General features: G+C 36.0%; 1 protein-coding gene across 4 annotated transcripts in view; it reads left to right on the top strand.

Annotated features, from left to right (window-relative positions):
- The window catches only part of TRPS1 (transcriptional repressor GATA binding 1), a 242470-nt gene that overhangs the window by 55044 nt on the left and 163133 nt on the right, over positions 1-24293 (top strand). For all 4 annotated transcript variants that reach the window (XM_037803323.1, XM_037803320.1, XM_037803321.1 and 1 more), the window contains 2 exons: positions 4313-5442; positions 20014-20617. In XM_037803323.1, the coding sequence (XP_037659251.1) occupies positions 4313-5442; positions 20014-20617 (1734 nt within the window). The remainder of the gene's footprint in view (positions 1-4312; positions 5443-20013; positions 20618-24293) is intronic.

Here is a 24293-nt window from a genome sequence, read left to right as displayed (position 1 = left end):
ACCCATACATTGTAGGTCAAGTCTGATAATGGAGCCATACGTTACTATGGCTTTCTTATCCCAGGTGACTCAGGAGCATGACTGAGAAATTTCTATCCACATGCGCATCTCCCTTGATGAGTTCATTTATGCATTCAACCAAAATGTATTGAGGCCTTGTTTATTTCCAAAGATTAATAAGATACACTTCCTGTAGTCAAAGGAAGACTATAAACAGAAGCATTAGCTTATTAACACAGAATAAACCTTCTCATTTACAACCAAGAATGCTGGGGGTGACAAGTTTATGAGTTTATGTCATTGAATGACTTCACTACTTTTCCTCTATTTTGTCTGTTCATCCCACTTGCAGGAGGAATTTGTGGTTCATTTTATTAAATAATAATCCCATCCATGTGAATTGTACTGTGGAGGGCATCATCCAGTATGTTAGCCACTAGCCACATGTGGCTATTTAAGTTGCAGTTAGTGAAAACTAAATTAATAAAAAAGTAACAAATCACTTAAATAAAGTGAAATTAAAAAAAAAAAGCCTCCTTAGTTGCACTAGTCCTGTTTCAAGTGCTTAATATCCATGTGTGGCTAGTGGCTACCATATAGGACAGCGCAGACTGTAGATCATTTCCTTTACGCAAAAAGTTCTGTTGGAAGGCACAATTCTAGAGTTTGTAAATCACTTTCCAAAACATTCTCTCACTTGATCCTCACTGAACCTATGAAATGGCAAGGTGTGCAATATTATTTATATTCATAAATATGAGGAAACTGAGGTGCCAGGAGGTTAAATGAAAAAGACATATTATAAAATTATAATATTGCAAAGGATGTCTTTTCATGGAATTTAACTTATAGAACTTTCCTTAGGTGCAAGCAAATGCAAACAAAGGTAAATACAAAGGAAGTAGGATTTTTACTGGCAAGTTTGTTAAAACATAAGTATTTTAAAGGTAGAGATGTGGTCTACTTTGTCCACTGATGTAAATCTCATAGCTGTCACAGAGTTGGGCACAAGCTATACACTCATTAGCCACTAATCGGATGAATGAATAGATACAATTTTTGACCTAAGCAGAACTTGTGGCTTAATATAATTTGAAAATCAAGGAAATTCATTTCAAAGAAACTGCTGGATTAATGGGTTATAATTAAAGTTCTGGTTAGTAAAAGGAGAAAAATTGAAAGCTATACTCTTTATTTGGCTTCTGATCTCTTTTTGTTGTAGTTATAGCCAGGGAAGGATAAGTTTTTTTCTGCCACTTGAAAACTTTGAGATAATTCTCTGAATGAGAGACCCTACTTCCTGGCAATGAGTCAATAAAATTTTGCTGCAAGCACTTATTTGGCAAAACTGTTCTTGCTGTGTGTTTGTGTTTAACCTAGACAAGAATATTTTTAAATTAACATTTGTAGGTCATGGAAATAAAATGAATGTGGTCAATAGTCAATAAAAAGCAAGTATTATATTTATTTTACAATGGCATTTAATGATATACAATTATGTTTCACTATGACTTAAGTGTACATCTGTTATAGTAGAAAGTATAAAAATTGCCACAAATTTAGCTTTTATATTTATTTTTGAAAAAGACAAGAAATAGAACAGTATAATCATATAAATATCAGCAGGACTAAGCAAATTTACAAAACTAGCTTTTCTAATATGTAATAATAATATTCACCTTTAGTAATATATAATTCTAGTATGATTTATTACTATTTATCAAGAAGGTAAATAGATAACATAAAGAAGTATCAGTATAGTTGTTCTTGCTGTTAAATGAGATCTTTGAGTTATTGTTTGCTTGTGTGCTTTTTAAAGTGTGGTCAGTAGTAACTATGCAGTAGTCAGTCTTCAGCATAATTGAAGTATATAACCTAAATGCATCTTAAATAATGGAGTTGGATCATTTTCCATAGGTTAAAAACACAACTTTGAGCCACCTTGACACCATCAATTAAAAGACCTAACACGATTTCCATAGTTGATGACTAAGTCCTAAACCAAAATGCTTTGCTGACTCTTTTTTATAGTAAGGCTTTTCTTTCATGGTTTCTTCACCTGACAGTGGTCCTTCGTAGCTTGGATTTTCTGACTCTAAAGATTGTTGTCAAACGCTGGAAGGGATATTGTGATGCTTACTAGCAATTTAAGTTCATTTCAAAGTTATATGTAGAGGGACTTCCTAAGCATATTTGCACTCTTTTTTCAGCCCTTTCAATGTGGACATGAAGATTGTAAAATCAAAGGAATAGTGATGATGTGTAGTGGTTTCTCTTGAGAATCCCTGTTCTGTAAGCAGACGTTTAAAACGTTTTATTTTAGGGAAGCTCAGCAACTCTGAAGCAGTGTAGTGGGTAAAACAAAGCAAATATACGTCTCTAGATTTTGCCCCCGTGCTTCTTTTGCTTACATTAGAATGGGATACTAATGAATTGGTCATTTGTAAGTTGAGTTTAGATAAGTTCTTGAGGAAAGTACCTAAGTTTATGGTATCACATTTAAATGTTTTGTTTTGTTTTTTGAAAATAAGGTTTCTTCTCATCTCTAGTAAATTGGGAAATATATATAGAAATTTTGTAATACTATGCATTACATTTCAATGCAAATTTTAGTTGCTTTAGTCACTTAAATGATAGGTTAGAATGGTGAACAAACTGGATCCTCGAGTTGTCTGGCTTTGACATCTCTCGCCCGATTTATTTATTTGCCAGGGTGGTTGCCAAGGAGGGTGCCCCATGCCTTACTTTCTGGTTAGATGATGCTCTGTTTATGACAGAGTGAAATCTTTGTGCTTGGCCTGATGATGTAGACACTGTCTAAAGTGAAACATTATTGTCCTTCAATTAAAGGCTGTGGAAGACCCTCATAAATTATTATCTTAATCTACAGTCAGTGTTGACTTGTTTGTGTTAATGCACATTTCCTAGAACTGTAATACTGGAGATAAATTTAGAGGTTGCCCCAGCTGAGGAAGCTGTTGGCCAGAGAGGTTAAGTAACATGGCCAAGGTCACACCTCTCTTTAAGTGGCAGAGTGAAGACTTCAGTCTCAGTCGGGTACGATAGCAATGCAAACTTATCTCTCAAGGCACTAAAGGAATATTGTTTGCATTTTAAGCAGAGCCTTTTAAATGGTTTTGAGATGCCTGAGCCTTTTCTTATGGAGTGAGTTGGAAATGAGCAGTGATCACACGTGTCATTTTTGAGCAGCTGTTGAAGAGGCAGAAGATGATTATGCCACTTGCTTAATGTATTACATCTGGTTGTGAGAAAAATTCAAAAATTCTCTGATTGTTGGGAGAGGAAATTGCTCCCTCTTTGGAGCATTTCTGTAAAAAACTGTATAAACCATGAATTTCGGCTGCTCAATAGAGGCACTAGGTTGAGCTCCCCATTGAGTTTGAGGTGCACATGGAGACAAGAAGCACGATATGAAATGCCCTTTAAAGGCCTTCCTTGCCTCAAATTCTGTACTTTCATAGCTTGGGAAAGAAAGCAGAGCTGAGGTGATTTTCCTGGTGTAAGTGATTTTATTTTGGCCTTTGAACATCTCCATGATCCACTCGTGGGCTTTTGCTATGAGATTGAGCATTGATCGAATAAAGACCAGGAAAGGTTTGTGTCTTTTTATTTGTCCTGGTTTGGGAAACGTTTTAAATTCTTCTCATTGGTCCTCCATCACCAGGATTCCCTGCCCATCACATTCATTTTATTTTTAGTTTAACTGTGATCGTTAGGGCTTCAATTATAAGCCATTTAGAGTGGTCATTTTCACACCTTACTTTTACCCAGAAGACAAACCTCATCTCTGCCTATAGCCTCAATGCTATAGGAAGTGAATGAAAGATTTCCTTGGAGAATGTCTGCATTGAGTAATCTCTGAGCAGCTGCCTCTGGTTTTGACACCAACCCTTAAGCTTTGTAAAAAGAAATCCCTTGTGATTTGGATATTTCCACAGGAATGTGATTTGAAGGAGGTGATAGTAAGCCCTACACAGCTGAAAATTATTTTCTTAAATTTTTTAGAAGTATTTATTATTTAATCTCTTAAATTAGTTATAGTGCTTTCACTACTTATTTTCATCTGTTATATTGGCCTAAAATGTTTAGCATAATGAGTTTCTCGAAGAGTAGTTATTGAGAAGTGAAGAGTGAATTTATTCTGCTATGATTATTCAAGTGCTTTTATAATAAGCAGGAGTACTGTTATATTTTTTTGATGTGAAATGCTTGGCAGAATCCCCCCAAGCCCCACAGAGAGTTGATTGATTCAATGGCATGTTTAAAGTAACGTCCATCTCTTCTACACCAGGTCACTTCAGGTGGAACGTTCATTGGCATCGGACGGAAAACACCAGATTGCCAAGGAAACACCAAGTACTTCCGCTGTAAATTCTGCAATTTCACTTATATGGGCAACTCTTCAACTGACCTAGAGCAACACTTTCTTCAGACTCACCCGAACAAAATAAAAGCTTCTCTCCCCTCTTCTGAGGGTATGAAACCTTCAGAGAAAAACTCTAACAAATCCATCCCCACTCTTCGATCCAGTGATTCTGGAGACTTGGGAAAGTGGCAGGACAAGATCACAGTCAAGGCGGGAGATGACACTCCCGTTGGCTACTCAGTGCCCATCAAACCCCTTGATTCCTCAAGACAAAATGGTACCGATGCCACCAGTTACTACTGGTGTAAATTTTGTAGTTTCAGTTGTGAGTCATCTAGCTCACTTAAACTGCTAGAACATTATGGGAAGCAGCATGGAGGAGTGCAGTCAGGAGGCCTTAATCCAGAATTGAATGATAAGCTTTCTAGGGGCTCTGTCATTAATCAGAATGATCTAGCCAAAAGTGCAGAAGGAGAGTCAATGACCAAGGCAGAGAAGGGCTCTAGTGGGGCTAAAAAGAAGGACTTCTCCAGTAAGGCAGCAGAGGACAATATGGTAACAAGCTACAATTGTCAGTTCTGCGACTTTAGATATTCCAAAAGCCATGGCCCCGATGTAATTATAGTGGGTCCACTTCTCCGTCATTATCAACAGCTCCATAACATTCACAAGTGTACCATTAAACACTGTCCATTCTGTCCCAGAGGCCTTTGCAGCCCAGAAAAGCACCTTGGAGAAATTACTTATCCGTTTGCTTGTAGAAAAAGTAATTGTTCCCACTGTGCACTCTTGCTTTTGCACTTGTCTCCTGGAGCGGCTGGAAGCTCGAGAGTCAAACACCAGTGCCACCAGTGTTCATTCTCCACCCCCGATGTGGATGTGCTCCTCTTTCATTATGAGAGTGTGCATGAATCCCAAGCATCGGATGTCAAACAAGAAGCCAATCATCTGCAAGGATCAGATGGGCAGCAGGCTGTCAAGGAGAGCAAAGAACACTCATGCACCAAATGTGATTTTATTACCCAGGTGGAAGAAGAAATTTCCCGACACTACAGGTGAGCCATGCGGGGGTAAATATCCGGAAAATGAGATGGGAGTAGAAAGAACCCTGAAGGATGATCCAAGAATTGTTGGTAGTGATTCTGGTGACTTGGGGGAATGGGAAGGCAAGCTAACAGCAAAGATCATTCATAAAATTGACATATCACGTATTTTTAGATGTTTACAACCAGGGATTTTAATTTGGTCCCTTGTTTCAGGCTGTTTACTCTTAGGTTTCATTCCTGTTTTATACCATTTACTGAGTGGATTTTGAAATTCTCAGTAATGTTGATAATGCTGATGAGTTTACCCATTAATCTCAATCCATTTATTTGTCCATGGTAAGTATGCCTCCATGTCCTGTAGTTTTTGATGCAGCAGCTTCCAAATTAAAGATGCCACTATAATATGTTCTAGTCTCTATTCCAACTGGAAAACAGTCAGCTTGAGAACATGTTGTTCATTTTTATTTTAAATTGAAATTGGACAGTTTGAAACATTGCACCCATTATTTGACGTCCAAAGGGTAATCTGAAGGTGAGTATTCTACAGTATGTGTGATTTTGAATTTCTATACAGCCACTCCTCTGACCAGGTAAAGCAGCTTAAACTATTTCAGATTCATAACTAGAGGTAAGGTGGGTCAGTGTTTTTCCTTATATTTTCAACCTAATATCTTTAGAAATGTTTATTTTCCCAGTTAATCCTTCGTATTTTGAGATATGAGTTTAAGATATATATCTTTATTTTATTTTTGTCTTCATTTCTTAATTAATTGTTTAATTCCAAACTACACATTGTGCCAGGCATTGAAGATATGGGGAAAGAAGACCAATGTAGTCAGAGCCCCCATGGAACTGAGGGTTTCGTAGGGAAGACACACACTTAAAGGAGGGATAAGTGTCATAAAAGGGGAAATACAGGGTGCTGCGGTTCCATATGATGCCACCCCAGCCTAATCTGGCAGATTAGGATATGCCTCCCTGGGGAAGGAGCATTTTAACTGAGGCTGGAGTTATAAATAGGAATTAGTTCAACAGCTTGTTCAGATATTGCTTAGTGCTTATTGAGCACTTTCATGTTACTAGTCCTCTTAGAATCAAAGTAAAGTGTTTTATTACTTTTGAAGTTTTTTTCTCCATAATTCGATTCAATTCAATATCCTTGTTTAAAAATCTAGTGATTTCAGTTTTCCCATCCCCGAATTTTAAACGTTTCCCCCCATTCTCTTTACAAGCTGTGTGTTAGTGTGAGGGTATGACTGTGTTGTCAGTCAACAGTAATGAAGCAGTTCATGTCCAACAATAGCTTAATAATGGTAGATGTTAATTTGAAGGGCATCCTAATGTTCACAGTGAATCAAAATGTTCAGAAAACACTTATTTGAGATTTGCACTGTTTAATTTATGAGGTCAGCACTAAGGCAAGACACAGTCCTGCAATCAAATATGCGTTCACACTTGCAGTGAGTGTTTCTGGCTCCTCTGATGTCGGCTGCATGTTAATTTATTTCTGGGGATAGCAGACATTAGGCTCTTTCTGAGCTCTACTAGTGTGGATGTGTGATTATGTATATATGTTGTGGATGTAGTACATTTGTTAGGTGATATATAAATTAGGTAATACTTTTTTTGAAGGGGGCAACTTAACTTTTACCATGAGGAAATCAGCCAACACACACACACGCGCACACACACACACACACACACACACACACATTCAAATACATTTATGTACCAGATCACTTGGACAAGCAGCTTTTCCTGAAGAAGCCAAGGCCATTGCTTGAAAACCTATCTAGAAAAACAGGTTTCAACACACTTTCAGTAAGCAAAATATCCTCCAGGAAATAAAATTGTAAGTAAAACTCTTACAAGATAATTTCAGGGTTTAGGTAATATAAATAATGAAAATGAGCCTCAGAGGGAAAAGACTGTGCTTGTGCTGTGTGCCACTGTATCTCCTATTAGCCAAGGCAAATTGGCTAATAGATGCTCAGTGAATAATTTTAAGTAAATGAAATCCCTGTTGAGTTTTTTACTGCACCGTAGTTATGAAAAACCTTAGATCTCCAAGAATAGTTACATTTTGACTTTTGATTATAAAATGTCCTTGGAAGTTTTCTGTTTAGGTATTTGTATGGTGATTCATTACACAAGGAAGCCTTTAGGCGAACCTAAGCTTCCCCACTAAATGACAGTTCTCTGTGCACTCTGAATTTAAGAGTCAACCTCTTAGTATTTTATCAGTTAAAAGAAAAAATAAAAAAGATCATTGTCCCTAGGGCATGAAAATACACTTGCACTCATTCCTAAAACTGGAGGAAATTTGGGTGTCTCTAGAGCTTTTAAGGTACTAAATAGTTTACCTCTGATCTATTTATGAGTTCTTATAGAAATATTTGAAATTTAGAGGCCTACAGTCTTAGGATTGGCAGCTTGGGGTGGGGCGGAAGTGCTATAGAGAAACTCTACTGAAAGTTGAACACAGTGGAGATCCCAGGGATGTGAAAAGAAATATTCACACGGATGTTTAAAATTTGATCTCATATCACAGCATTTCCCCAAAGTGCCAGATTTTGAAGTTAGAATAAGAGGACAAGAACCACCATATCACTATGGTATCTTTCTAGTTAAGTTCATGTTTATTCATGTTGTTCAAGTTGGAAATTTCCATCACAATTCTGTATTATTATTGTGGACTAGTCTAAGCTTTTGAGTACTTTAAATGCAAGGTTTACAGTCTAATAAAACATTAGCATTAACTGAGAACTGTGTAATATGGGGAATCACATAGCTATCAAATAACTAAAGCTGAGAAATGATAGAATTGATTTAGGGCTCTGAGTGCAAAACTTCAGTCTGGATGCCTTTCCATATACATTTTTCCTAAGAACTAGGTTTAAGGTTAATTGTATTGCAGACATTATTCAGTTAGTAATTAGGACCTGCTCAATTCTCTTTTCTTAAAGTGTCATCCTTACCTGTGATACCTCTAGTTCACATCAGGTCTGAATTATTATATTACCTACATGAATTGGTTTCTAACTCCATTTATTTTATTATTTATTATTTAAGTAGACCATGCCCCATTTTCTAGTTGAATACCATTTTCCCTATCAAAAATTTCAATGCATAACTTATGTTTCTGGCCTAAGTTGCAGGATTATTTCCTTACAAAATAAATGTAGAAGATAAAACATACATTGTAATGCATTGCCAGACATTCACTAATTAAGGGCATTTTCTGAAGCTTTTCTTCCTCTTCTCCTCAGCAACAGTGAGCTAAACCCAGACTGGGGAGAAGTGAACAGCAAACAAGCAGAACATGAGATTGCACTGAGGGCAAATGCCCACATTAAACTGCAGTTGAGCAGGAGACTAAGTCTGACATCAGTGGCAGAGAGAGGGTGCTGAATCTGTGAGTTCCACCTTAAGGTGGGAACTTGAAGGTGGCTAAAGTGATTCCATAGCGGTACCTTACTCTGGCTCCTATTAGGGGTAAATGCACATTTTCTCTATAGGAAATTACTCCAATTTTGGCCTCCAAGATGCCCGTGAATTAAGATAAAACTTATATGAGCTCACCATGATGATAGATAGATAGGTAGGTAGGTAGGTAGATAGATAGATAGATAGATAAATTGATTGATTGATTTAGATAGAAAGTTAGGAGATTTAGATGAATTTAGGATAAGAGTTTTCAGTTTGAAAATGCTAATTATATTTTTAAAGAAATAAGAATTAGAATTACGGACTTGAGAAAGAATATGGAACTGTAAATGACCAAGAAGATCCAAAAAAGAAACACCGTTTTTTAAAATTGAAAAACGTAATTGTCACAACTTAAAACATGTTGGATAGGTTAAATAACAGATTAGAAAATGCCAGAGAGAGAATGAGTCAATCAGAACTTGGTCATGACGACATTACCCAGAATGTACAGGAGAGAGCAAGGAGATGGAAAATATCAAAGGTAGACCATGAATATATAGCTATTCAAAATATATCTAATCAGAGTATCAGAGACAAACAATAGAATGGAGGATAGGAACTCAATATATGAAGAGATAATGGTTGAAGATCTTCTAGAACTGATAAAAGAGAGGAGTATAATACATATTCAACAAAAGCATAAAGTACACTAAGCAGGATAAATGTATTAGATTCAGTCACAGACACATTGTAGTAGGAGTAAAGAATGCCAAGATAATAAACCCTTAAGAGCAGCTAGGGAGAACCAAAACATCAGCTACCCAGAGAAGACAGTTAGGTCGACAGCAGACATTTTATCAGATCAATGGAAAACAGAAGAAGCAGGAATACTTTTCAAAATTTTGAGGAAAAAAAACAACAATCTCTCCACCTAATGTTGTGTACCAGTTCCAAGAACAGAAGCAAAGAAAAGACATTTTCAGATAAGCAAGCACCAGGGACACCCAGGGGTAAATCTAAACAAATATATCCTGCCTAAGTTATGTAGTTAAAAAAGGGAAAGAACTAAGATATTGACCAGCTCTGTTATATAAAATTTGAAGGCAAGATAATCAGAATTCAGCTGTTCTAACGTCCTTCAATTGTGTGGAGAGTGAGTTGGGACTTGGTTATATATTGGAAAATTTAAGGATAACCAATTCCAGAATAGGAAAAGTGTATCTAACTTCCAAAACTGAACAGGAGAAAAAAATGTAATAACAAAGTAAAAGACACCCATCATTTCCAACCAGGTTTTTTTTAAAAAGGGCAACAGATGATTATTCAAAATGCAGCATGGGAAAAGGTGGGCAAATAGAATGCCAAAAGTAATATGGTAGAAAATAAAGTCCAGATTTCAAAACTAAATGAACATAGGTGGGTTGAAATTTCCACTTAAAAAATCTTATTAAACTGTATTTAACAAGGAAAATTCAATGATAAGCTATTAATAGGATACAAATGCAAACATAAGGAATGAATTACACAGCACACACAGGGGCATGCACACATATGCGTGCATATAAATATTAACATTACATGGTAAGATTTTAAAATAAAAAGTTAGGCAACAATTCACAGATAAAATACACATGTCAAGTAAATATATGAATAAGTGCTCAATCTCACTTATTGTTAAAGAACTACTTATAAAAGCAATAATAGAATCACTTTCACCTGCAAATATTAACAATTTCATTGTGAACTAGAATGTGGATAATGCACTTAGTTCTTGGTGGTGGATGTGAAGCTAAGCACTTGTCTTGTAGACTTGAGAATATATTAAAAAAATTTTTGAACAGTGTTGGTACCTTTTAGACATAAACTATATAAACTCAGGCTGAACACAGTAACATTGGATAGCGTACATAGCCAAATTAATGTAGATTCTGCTGAATCTTGATCTTGTAACAGCTCTGTGAAAGATCATGGACTGTGTGTTCTGTTAATTCCAAAGAATAGATTTTTATGATAAGCACTTAATTATCAACACATCTGAAAAAAGCCAAGTGCACAGTGCATTAGTACAGAGTTTCTAAAAGGGTGAAGGCAGTGATGGTTACATTTAGATTTGTGTATGTTATATGTCATGTTTTCTTAAACAATTCATAATAAATCAGTTGCCTGTAATACTTTGAAATGGGCATGATCGTTCAAGTTGAGAATTCCCATCGTCAGATGAAGTTTCTCTGGATATTAAAGTCCATCAAGAAAATAATCCATGATTATTCTCTTTTTAATATACATTATTTATTAGAAATTTCATATTTAATGAACCTGAAGACTGTATAAAAAGTTACCCAGTTCTGGAATAAGATAGTTTAAGCAATGATTTCATGAAGTTTATATACATTTTTTCCCATTTCTTGCTTATCTTTCCCATTTCTCATATTTTTTGAGACTTTTCTAGTTGGAGCATTTGGAAGAGGACCTCTTCTTTTTGAAAGTTAATCATAAGTTGGAATTTTTCAGATATGACTTTAGTTGTATTTCCTTCTACCACTTGAAGATGAAACACCTTCCAACCCTGCCCCCCCAAAAAAAAGCCCAGTTGCCAGAAAAGAGTAAATGCTCATCAGATTATTTCAGCTTAAAGATGTAGCGAGAGTGGACTGAAGAGAATTTTATTTCAGTTTATCTTAGATTATATTGTGTAGACTAAGGCTACACACACATCTAATGCTATATATTATATATATTTTGACAAATCTTATTTTTTTACATTAGGTAAAAGATACGTTTTCAACTTTTAAAAGACGGATTTTTTTACCCATTAATAATTTCATATTTGTCTTTGTCCTTCAAATATTCTCTTTGCCTGCTTTCATTTCATCATTCTACAGCCTTAGCCGTATCAAGTGCTGCACATGATAGACCTTGTACTAACAAAACAGATATTAGAAAAATGGCTAACTTTATTTGATGTCAGATCTACTGAAAACTATTTAAATATAATCATCTTCCTTTCCCCTTCTTCTGTGATAATTTATCTATAGATATTTGAATTTCTAATTACCAAAAAATACATTTTGAAGTCTAATTGGTTAGTGTTTGAGTTATTCATATACTGTGGTGCTTCTTTGGTCATCAAAGAAGAAAAACTCTGGTTAAAACTATTGAGGGAGAAATACTGTTACATAGAAAAGGCGAGCTTTACAAGTGGTGGTATAAATCTATAAAGGTTTTAGCTTTCATAGATTGGAAGGTGAAAAAGCTTAACTAACAACTATGCTTAACATGTATTATGATCTGTATGAAAATATAAATAAAAATATTATCAGGGTAGAGTTAATGAGTAGCATCATTTAGCTGATTTTTTCTAGAAGCATCCTTCAGCCCTTTATAAATTATGAAAATACTTTATAATAATCTCTACTAATGACTGAAATACTGATAGGATAAAAAGCGACTGTATATTTAAATATGGATGGATCTGAAATAAATGCTTTTTTTGGACATGAAATTTCTATAAAGTAGGAATAAAACATTTTCTCACAAAACTTTTAAGTCACTTCAGTTAACTACTATTTGTTCTTTTTTGGAATCCTGATGTAATTTTGCCTGGGAACAAAGGACGATGTGGCCCTTCATCAAAGTCTCTTCAATTCATGTAGTCAAACTCCCAAATATTGTATGGGCATACTTAGATTTATATATATATATATGTACCAAATACTGAGTGGGGTATTCTTACACTAAGAAAATTATTTGTTTTTTATTTGAAATTCACATTTAATCGGGTGTCTTGTATTTTATCTGGCAACTCTATGCTAGAGATACTTAACAAAGTGATATCTTTTGCACCTGAGATAGCAGGAGGAGAGTGTTTGGTATCCAGGAGGTAAGGACACTACATGTATTTGCAGTGTCTTTTAAATTAGTTTGGATTAAAGTAGCTAGAAATTCTAGGAATTTTTAAGTAATGAAGAATTTATTCACAGGAACACTCAAAAATATTCCATCTGCAAAATATCTGAGTCTCTCTTAATATTTCTCTATTGCATTATGACTGCATATTAAATACAGGGTCCTGAACACCCCCCAGGGCTGTGATCATTCCTTTTGATTAATAAGCAGATCTTTACTGACTTTTGGATGGTCTGGGTGTGTGTGTGTGGGGGGGAGCCAGAAATGTGTGAGCTTTGGTCTTGATCTTAAGGCAATTACAATATAGCTGTTAAGTAAGACATGTTCAAGATTTTAACAAAAGACAGTATGACAGTGTGTGAAATATCCTAAGAGGACCATATACTTTTATAGTAGTTCAGAAGATGCTAGCTTCGCTCTTGGATTGAATCATCTGGGAAGTCTTTATGGATGAGAGAATGATTAAGGTGAGTCTTGTGAAATGAAGAACTTCCCTAATCTCTTTGATGTTTTCATATTAATGCAGGTAGAATAAAAATGGACTTTTAGGTTAGAGGGGAGTGCAAACTAAGGTAGTTTCTCAATGGCTAATTTTTTTTCTTGAGTAATATTTCTTATATCCAGTTTGAAGTCACTTATATTTGCCCTGTGAGGGCATGGCATTATTTTCAGTCTTCTCAATTATTCAGAGAATGACACATTTCTGAGATAAAGCTTATCTCTCAGGGGCTGATTTCCCAACAACTTAGTATCATTGCATCAATTACTAAACAGCAGTATGAAAAATGAAAGAGTAACCATGGACAAGATTAAAAATATTATCATGCCCTCCGTATTATTTTAAGTAAATTAACCTGTCTCAGCCTCAGCTTCAACAATGAAATGAAGATGGCAATATTTACTTTATGGAATTATTGTAAGATAATATGTGTGTAATGGCTTAGCACTAAAAGGTATTGGAGAGCCACTCCCTAAACAATGGAGTAGAACAGATGAACTTTTAGTTTGGGATTATGCTTAACATAAGTAGTTTTAACTGATAAACCTGTTAATTTTGACTCTGAGAGTGGCTGGTATAATGTTTGTGCTTTAAGATGGGAAACCCTGCTGCTCCTCGTAAGCATTCACTTGGGAATGTTGTATAAAGTGGAGAGTGTATACTAAGGGCTTATTTCAAGCTAACTCATACTCATCTAGATGCTATATCTCATCATGGCTGTATGATCTTTGCTGCTTGAGGTGTAGTCTTTGGACCAAAAGTATCAGCATCACTTGGGAGCTTGCTAGAAGTGCACAGTCTTACAAATTTTAACAAAATCCCCAAATGACTCCTATGCAATGCTTAAGTTTGAGAAACACTGATCTAGTTGTTAGTTTAGGTTATTGAATAGTTTCGACAACTTGCTTCAAGCTGTTGAAAATGCAGTAACATGGTCTTTTTTCATCTGTTTTCTATCATTTATTTAGGATTGATTTTATAGGGAGAAGGGAGTCATTCAGTTCTCTAGGGTACCATGTAGCAAACTACCTTTTCTGCTTCACCTAGCAGTGTTGAATGACCTGGAAGATGGAACAATTCAGTACTTTGTTGGTTTATTGTCAAGCTTGACTCTTTTTTCATTAATAGTAGTCAGATCTATACACTTAAGATTCTGAAGAACAAAGATAGTAAGGTCATCACTGATTTTTTTAATAGAGTCTTGGGAGATGGGGATGTTTTCAGAATTTATTCAAGTTGGTTAAAACCACAGTGTATATAGCAATGTGGTTCATAAATACTGGCCACTGCATTGGTGTCATCTAAGGAGTTTATTAAAAATTCAGATTTTGGGGTTATGCCCAGTGGATTCTGATTGAGTTAGTCAATAAGGAGACCTTTGAATTTGTATTGCTAAGAAGCTCTTTAAGTTGCAGTGTTACACATAGCCTGATTTGCAAACCATTGCTATAGTCAGTCTCTTTTCCATCAGAAAAATTTCCCCATGCTCCATGTTTCATTTTCCATATTGTCAGTAATCTCATTTATTTTCAGGTAAAATTAAAAAGTTAGGCAGCAGAGAATAAAAAGATAGAACATTCATCTGGGAGTTAGAAGCCCTGTATTCTCAACTTGATATTGACTAATGTGGACAAGTCACTATGTCTCCATTTCACAGTCTAAAATGGGGCTATGCTTCAGTGGGATGGGAAATCATATATGTGAGTGTTTTGAAGTTTTCAAAAGAAAAGGTGTGTCAATTGAGCTTGTTATTATAACCATATTGTAATATCCTTCCTATTAAAATGTGTTTTCCTTTTCGCAGTAAAACCTGCTTTTCACTGAAAACTTACCTCTGGAATTTCTGCCTCCATTTTGCTTTATGCCCTTCTCCACTGTTCTCTGCATTCTGGCAGTTCCCAGCATCTATACCATGGAAGATTTTGCTAGGTCTGTTGAATCTAGAGCTCTTCTGTGGGACAGATCAGAACAGCTCATGCTGAAACCTGTTAGGAGTCAGAGAGTTGTCAATTGGTACAATTTCAAATCATAAAACCTAGATGACCAAGATTCTTTGTCTCAGGAAGTGATGCTTGGTGATGAATTCATTATCTGGACAGGGGCCCAGGGCCTTGCACATGGAAGTATGAGTTGGATAATGTGTAAAAGTTGAATGTGTTGATCTCTGTTTGGCGAAGGCATAGAGGTGGCTCCGGTACATTTTTAAGGTTGCAGAATAAGTAGATATGAAAGCTACATAATCTTAACAAAACCTAAGATGCGTTTCCAATGTTGAAAATATATTCTACCTGACAATGACCTAAAACAAAGGATTTTCTGAGAAATAACTTGGTTTTGAGAATGATATCTGCTATTGTTAAAGTACATAGGCTAATGGAAAATGATACCAAAGTATCAGTTTGTAGGTTTAAAATCTTTGCACAAAGAGTGCAGAATGGAGATTTTCACAGAACAGAGGGCCTGTATTTTCTTTTAGGATTTATACTGGTTTACCCTTACTTACCTACTTACTTACTTAAAGTGATGCTTAATATTTACAAGACCCCTATGAAAAAGCATTATTATTTTCACTTTGCAGATGAGGAAACTGAGGCAAAGTTTCAGTAAATTGTCCAAAGACATATATCTAGTTAAATACAGGTCTAAAATTGAAACCCAGGCATCCTGGTTCTAGAGTCTACACTAGTTAGTGTGCCAGATTGCTTCTCTAGTAAGAACTGAGTCTGCCATTTTAAAATAATTTGCTGTGTGCTGCTCTAGAATCATGTGTTTCTTCTCTAGTATCTTGACACTGCCTCCTTTTTGCCCTAGTATTTACAACCTTTATTTCTTGAAATAACATCAGTGCAATTCTTTGGAATTTTTGCATTAGAGACACCAGTCTTGATAGAAGTAATGGTGGCAATTTGTAGTCTTAATTTGTAGTCAGAGTTCCCATCACAGGTCTAGTAGAGAGCTCACGTGTCAGGGAAACCACACAGTTGCTCCTGCTCTGGTCCCAGAGTTCATCAGATGTCTCAGGTTGAAGATTGGTCAGAGCTTGTGAATGTGCTTCCTGAAGTTTATTTTTAATGCTCATGACTCAATAGATTATGTAGGGTATCGTTAGTGGGATATTTCCTGGGTATGTTTTGAACTTTAACCATCCTGATAAATCATTTTTGTCTGTATGATTGGGCTTTGTAAACAAAAAATTTTTTTGTAACTTTTGTGTTTAGGAACTCATCTCCCATTGTATCAGGCTAGAATGTGGTTTTGATAAGAAGGTTCCCTGGTTGAAGTTCTCAAAGCTACTAGGTCCTGGATTTTAGGTCTTGGCTATTGTCCTCTGTGAATGTAATTCTTTGGATTTTCTGGCCTTGACATTGTCAGCGAGCTTCTTACTCTTAGTCTTACGGACATCTTCTCCATAAGGGTTAGACTGCTACAATTGGAGATATAATTAATTTCAATATTGTATTTTTATTGTCATCATGATCAAATTATTTATCGTTTTTAGTATTTCCTTTTGTTTTACCTTGATTACTCAACCCAGTGAAGGCAAAATAGGAGAGAGGATTGAAATGATCTCTAAAAAGTGAAAATTAAATAGCCATATTTATTCAATAAAATATAAACTCTTAATGATAAGAAACTAATATAAGCTTTTAATGAAAAGAAGCTAATTGTGTACAACATTAAGTACTCTGATAATCTCAACAAATACTGGTTGATGATTTTGTTACATGTCTTACCTTTGAATTTTTGTTCCATAAAATAGGAAAATGCTTTTGGATTATGACTTTCAGAAATGTCTCATAAGGGAATGAAGTTATTTAATACAGAAGCTATTACAGTCCCAAAGTGATTAAAACATGTGTTTAACCATCTTGCCTTAACCTTAAAGGCAACCATCTTCCTTACCTACCCTACAAAGCTCTAAATGACCCTTCCAGCTTCGTTGATTACACACTTCCACTTATTCATTGTTCTCAAGTTATAATGGCCCTTTTCAGTATCTCAGGATTACAGTGGGCATCCATGCTATAATCTCTGCTAGAATGTGTTTCTCTTTCCCTTCCCTTTAGGTCTGCAGATAGAGCGATTGATCAATTGATAGCTGATAGATAAATGATATAGATAGATCAGAGAGAGAGAGAGAGAGAGAGAGAGAGAGAGAGAGAGAGAGAGAGAGAGAGAGGAGAATCTACCCTGCAGAAAGTCCTTCTTGCCTCAGCCCTCCCAATTACCATCCTATATATTTCATTCTCAGCACATATCACTCTTTGTACTTATGTATTCATTTGGAGTCTAGTGGAAAACCTGTCACTTTCAACTAGAATAAGCACTAGGTGGGCAGGGATCATGTGCCTTTTATTCACCAATGCATAGTCAGTGCCTGGCAAAGTAGTATTTTGCTCATTATCTAAAATTGCATATATCAATATATATCTTGCAGTAGCTTAAAATATATCTTTAACTCATAAAATGTATTTTTTTTTTGTTTTAAGTTAGTAACTCACAGCACATTATTTCAATGCAGTAGCAAGTGTTTCCCATGGTATTTATTTAGCGAACTATACCAGGTTTTTATATTTAAAGAAAGTATTCTTTATTCCTTATTCCAATCATTTGTGTACCTTTTGGGTTTGTCGTTTATGATACAGTGCCTCTGTTCTTTGTTAATCAAACACATGTCCTAATACAGCAGTTACTGATCTCTCTTTAAGCCCTTTACAAAGAAGACACATGCACTATCTCACATACATACTATTTAAATGAATATGTATGAAAAGCATCTGTTATGTTGCTTGATACCCAACAGACACTCAATTTTTTAAATATGTGTATGTTTTTACAGATACATAGACTATGTCTAGAAAATCGTTGGGCTTCCTTCCCCCACCCCCACCCCCGCCTTTTTTTTTTAAGATAAATTCAGTTTTATTGAGATATATTCACATACCATACAATCATCCATGGTGTACAATCAGCTGTTCACAGTACCATCATATAGTTATGCACTCATCACCCCAATCTATTTTTGAACATTTTCCTTACACCAGAGAGAATCAGAATAAGAATAAAAAAAAAAAGTAAAAAAGAACACCCAAATCATCCCCCCATCCCACCCTATTTTTCATTTAGTTTTTGTCCCCATTTTTCTACTCATACAACCATATACTGGATCAAATGAGTGTGATCCACAAGGTTTTCACAATCACACTGTCACCCCTTATAAGTTACATTGTTCTACAATCGTCTTCATGAGTCCAGGCTATTGGGTTGGAGTTTGATAGTTTCAGATATTTACTTCTAGCTATTCCAATACATTAAAACCTTAAAAGTGTTATCTATATAGTGCATAAGAATGTCCACCAGAGTGACCTCTCAACTCCATTTGAAATCTCTCAGCCACTGAAACTTTATTCTGTTTCATTTTGCATCCCCCTTTTGGTCAAGAAGATATTCTCAGTCCCACGAAGCTGGGTCCAGATTCATCCCCAGGAGTCATATCCTGCATTGCCAGGGAGATTTACACCCCTGGGAGTCAGGTCCCATGTAGGGGGAGGCAGTGAGTTCACTGCCGAGTTGGCTTAGCTAGAGAGAGAGGGCCACATCGGAACAACAAAGAGGTACTCTGTGTCTTAGGCACAATTATAAGCAGGTTTAGCCTCTCCTTTGCAGTAATGAGCTTCATAAGGGTAAGTTCCATGATAGAGGGCTCAGCACATCAAACGTCAGTCCTCAGTGTTTGTGAGAACATCAGCAACAATCCAGGTGAGGAAGTCCGACACATCCACATTTTCCCCCAGCTCCTCGGGGCCCCTGCATATGTATTTTTATTTTCTGCCCAAATTACTTTGGGATGTGTCGCTATTTCACTCTAACCTATACAAACCTACCATATCTCAGTTCCTATTCAAAGTTCCATGTAATTGTGGTGTTTGAACAAACTGGCTTTAGAAGTTATACTGTTTAGAAAATATAGATCCTGCACCAAATGAACATCTCTTCCCTTGGTCTCACATGGAAGTTGAAGTTTTGACATAGTTTCAACCTTTACCCTTTGCCCTGCCCTAGTCTTGACCAGATCTGCTTCATTCATATCTCTAATTGAAGTCTAGGCCTTGGGCTTTTTAATACATCATATTTACTAGATTATGTAGATTAGTCAGCCACATTTAATTGACTACATGGATTTAAATAGGATGAGAGAAAAGAACATTGTAATCAGTTAGGTAGAGCTTATTTTAATACATGGAAAAGCTGTATAACGCACTTCCACATTAGAAATGTAATGTGTGTATAATGAAAAAAAAATGTCAATTTAGTTTAAGTAAACAGAAAGTGTTAAGTCCACTGATTAGGTCAGGTAGAAAAAAAAAACATATATCTACTTAAACAACGTGGAATTGATAATTATCCAATCAAGGTGAAATGAACAGAGCAGGTCATTCGATAAGAAAGCAAACCAACCAGTTTTAATGTTTATCCGCTGGAGTGCGTGTGTGTGTGCGTGTGTATACCTGTTACGGCTAATGTAACAAAAGGGAACTCCATATTCTTTATATAGAATTGAAAATACCTGTTAATTACATTCAATTTCTGGTTGTGGAGAATATTGTATTTCATTCTACCTACTATTTTACATGATAAAATTCAGGTACTTAGAGACTATTTTAAACACACACACACACACACACACACACACACAACCCCTTTCAGAATGCTCGATTTCCAATTACTGCTTTCTTTTTCTCCAGGAGAGCACACAGCTGCTACAAATGCCGTCAGTGCAGTTTTACAGCAGCCGATACTCAGTCACTACTGGAGCACTTCAACACTGCTCACTGCCAGGACCAGGACATCACTACAGCCAACGGCGAAGAGGATGGTCATGCCATATCCACCATCAAGGAGGAGCCCAAAACTGACCTCAAGGTCTACAGTCTGCTAAATCCAGACTCTAAAATGGGGGAGCCGGTTTCCGAGAGCATAGTGAAGAGGGAGAAGCTGGAAGATAAGGACGGGCTTAAAGAGAAAGTTTGGACTGAGAGTTCAAGCGATGATCTTCGTGGGGTGACGTGGAGAGGGGCAGACATCCTGCGGGGCAGTCCGTCCTATGCTCAAGCGAGCCTGGGGCTTCTGACTCCAGTATCCGGCACCCAAGAGCAGACAAAGACTCTTAGGGATAGCCCGAATGTAGAAGCTGCCCACCTGGCACGACCTATTTATGGCTTGGCTGTCGAGACCAAGGGATTCCTTCAGGGGATGCCAGCTGGTGGAGAGAAGTCTGGGGCCCTCCCCCAGCAGTATCCTGCATCGGGAGAAAGCAAGTCGAAGGACGAATCCCAGTCCCTGTTACGGGTAGGAAGGTTTAATTTTTTTAAAAGAGAATTCATATATTTTGAAGGGAAAAAAAAAATGGAGGGGTGCCCTTTCCGTAGATTTAGTATTATATCATATGAAGTGAAACTAAGTTATCTTTATCCATCTGGTGATTTATACTCATAAGGCCACCAGGGCAGAGAGTAGCTCCTGCATGTTTGCGTGTGCCATGCACAAACCGGACAGTGTTGGGCAGTCACTTGTTTGTCTTTGTTATCTGCTCAGATTGAATTTCCCTTAATCGTTCCTGGTGATTATGCAAAACTACAAGGCTGCATTTGGAGAAGGGAGGTTTAGACACCCAAAAGGACACACATCTGTTACATTAAAGTAACTAAATGCCTCTTAAATTTTAAGGTGGTGTGTGACAGTATATGGTTAATACAAAAGAGACCAGAGATTTAAATCACTGAGAATGTAGAGCCCTTGGTGAAAAGTCCATACAGAAATGTAATGTTTTTTGAAACCCACAGTACAATATGTACAATTGGCAATACTTGTGTAGTTGACAAGAAAAGGGGGGGGAATGAGATAAAGCTAAACATGAATAATGTGAAAAGCATCCAAAAAAACAAGGTTTTATGCATTTTATATCAGACTTTTTTTGGGGGGTGGGGCAGAGGGGGAGAAAATGAAATCCTTAATGGCTCTCTTCGTGCTGTGTATACTCAGTATTGTCAAGAAACAGTTTAGGTTTTGAAAATTCACAAATTCCCAATAAGTGATGCTTGCTTTTTGCCTCAGGCACCACCGCTTCACAACATTTCACTGTAACTCTGAGAAAGTTTTGAGCTTTCAGGGTGATTTTGAAGCTTTGCAGGTGCATAGAAAGAAGAATCAGAAACTAGCTAACCTTTACAAAAGATCCAGTTAAAAAATATAGTTCAGTCAGCCCGATGCGTTGCCCTGTGGGTCAGAGACCGCGGAGATCTCTCTGAATGTGTCGTGGGGAGAAAAAATTGGTCTTTCCACTGTCTGCATGGCTGGTTTGCTCTCATTTCCTGCAGATTCTCTGAAGTCTATCTGTGCTTCTCAGGTATTCTCTAGCAGAGTTGAGAAATGCCCCTTAGAGGTGCACATTTAATTATAAAAGCTGTTACTTGTCCCTTCTGCAGTCATGCCCTGGAGCTCCCTGTATACTGAGAAACAAAGAATCTTTCCTGCAGGGAAGGAGCAAGTTCATTATAAGTAACTTTTGAAAGAAGAGAAGTAAATAGAGCCTGTGCCCTTCAATAGGATGTTCAATTCAAAGAGCTTCTTTCAAATACATATATATGGAGCTGCATTTCTATGATTATAAATCCTCATTGTCTCTTCTGGTCTCAAGTGGCTCTTAATGGTTGTGGGCCATAAAGAAGGAATGAAAGGTTCTGGATTAGATGAATTTCATATTGCATTTGAGGGTTTGTACATGGCTGCCTTATATCTGTGTCAGGCCTCCCTCCCCTTCACATACCTTTTTTCTGCTTAAAATTCTTTTCATTCATGAAATCCTCATTTGACTCTGTTGAACTGTTTCTGGAGTATTACCTTTCTCCCACCATTTGTATCTTCCAAGAATTGGGGGTTATAAATAATTGATTAAGCAGTGGGGCCTAAAACCTGAGCCACAGTAGTTACATTTTTTTTTTTGAGCAGTCTAAGGATAATAATAATACTTTTATAAAAATTGCTTTTTTCCCCCCACTTACACCATTTTCTTAATTTTCTGGCTTCAAGTTTCTATTTCATCATTTGCAAGTGTTTTTTTCAGTTCCTCCACATGGGCTGCCGAAGTAGAATATCTTCAGCAACCGTCTCCTTAGCCGTGTTCTACAGTGAATAGCTACAGTTCCCAACCTTAGGATCAGTGATCCTAAGAGCCTATATCTACTAAGTTTCATGCACAAGACAACATGATATTTCTGATTTTTTAAAGAAAACTCGAGTCATTCTTCTCAGATTTTAATCAAATTTGGATAATCAAAATTCACATTTTGGTTGTATTTGAGTAGTGATTTTGGAAATTACCAATTTTATTGGATACTTGGAATTTGAATAGTAGTTAATTTAACTGTGTATTTGATTATTGTGTAATATTTAGTTTGTTTGCTGAATTTAAAACTTGTGATATATACGTATCCTAGCTGATCAGCTTCTTGAGATGCAAAAGTAAATTAAGAAGCAGAGCCCTTTCTGACTGATGCATCTAAGAAAAGCTCTACTTTGGTGAAAGAAGTTGGTATTCCAAATTATCATAGAAAATACACACTTCTCAGTCTACTCCCCTGCCATTGGTAAGGGCAAACCCAACAACATATCCCCATTGTCTTAGTTAAAGGCAACAACTATGCACTTTATTTTTGTAGTAGTAAAAGTCTTAGTGAAAGAATCCAGTAATGGTTTATAAATACACAGTAGAAATATGCTAATATAATTTACATGTTCTGAATGAAAATGTAGTGGCCTTTGTAAATATATACCTACAAATTTGTTACATTTATGAGTATGAAAGTAGAACATAACTCGAAACTAGCTATTTGAAACGTTTATTCAGAAGTAAGAAGGAATCTAAGAAAATATCAGATTTTAAAAATGATTTTTGCATTATGTAGTGCATACAACATAGCATTAATAGAGCAAGAATATTTATAAATGTATTTAAGCACAGTGTTTCTAATATGAAGAGTAAAAACTTGTTAATCCTTTTTAAATACTCTTTAAGTGGTATCAAGAAACAAGTATGAAAAATTTGTCCAACAGAAAATGTGAATTTAAAACAGTTCAACACAACGGAGCAAAATAATGGGCAATTTTTAAAAGATTGGACTGACTGTGGTTAGGGACATGTCACAAAACACATAATTTTAATGTTGCTTTCAGAACATCAGTCTTTCTGAGATGTGTTTTCACCTGGTTTTAGTAGTGAAAACTTTCTGTACTCTTCAAATTGAGCAAGGAAATATAAGAATCATAGAGAAGAGTTAAAATTTCAAAATTCTCACTTCGTTAGTCATAAAAAGGTAGATTTTTTTCTTTTTTTTCTTTGTTTATGTCAGTGTTTGGCTTTTAGTTTGATCATTATGTGTATTTTCATAGTATGAAATTTATCTTGTTATACAGATTTTTAACTGTGTATATTACCTGAGCTCACCATTGAGCTTTGAGTATGGCAGGGAACACATTAGCATGAGCTTTATCTTATAAATTGCTTTATGAAAATTAGTTTTTTTGCATATTAACTGCACTATTTCTATAAAATCATTGGTTTTTTCCTCTTCTTAATAGTAAGAAAAATTAAAGCCTTTAGAATCTGATAGGAATAGTACAAGCTTCAATGAAAACTTTATTAGTCTTTTAAAACTTCTAGAATAGATATTATAAAAATGAATAAACTCCTTAAATTGGTAACTAAAATTTATTATTTTGAAAATTCCATTTAGTTTTCATGTAGATTTAGAATTTGGCTCTGTGGAGGGATTAACATACTTAACACTGCCTGTGCTAAAAGAAAAGTTAGTTGGCTTTATGTATTCAAATACACGTTTCTTTCTCATTTTAAACTAAATTAAATTGTGTAGTGCAATCTCGAATCTTTAGAATTGTACGCCCTTTTCTGGCCAGTTTCTTGTATAATGTACCGTATATTTGCACAAAAATATTTGGTTTTTTTTTT

The sequence above is a fragment of the Choloepus didactylus genome, chromosome 14 (genome assembly GCF_015220235.1).
Source record: "Choloepus didactylus isolate mChoDid1 chromosome 14, mChoDid1.pri, whole genome shotgun sequence".
NCBI lineage: Eukaryota > Metazoa > Chordata > Mammalia > Pilosa > Megalonychidae > Choloepus > Choloepus didactylus.
The sequence above is the reverse complement of the archived record's forward strand: the minus strand, read 5'-3'. Positions and strand labels throughout refer to the sequence as shown.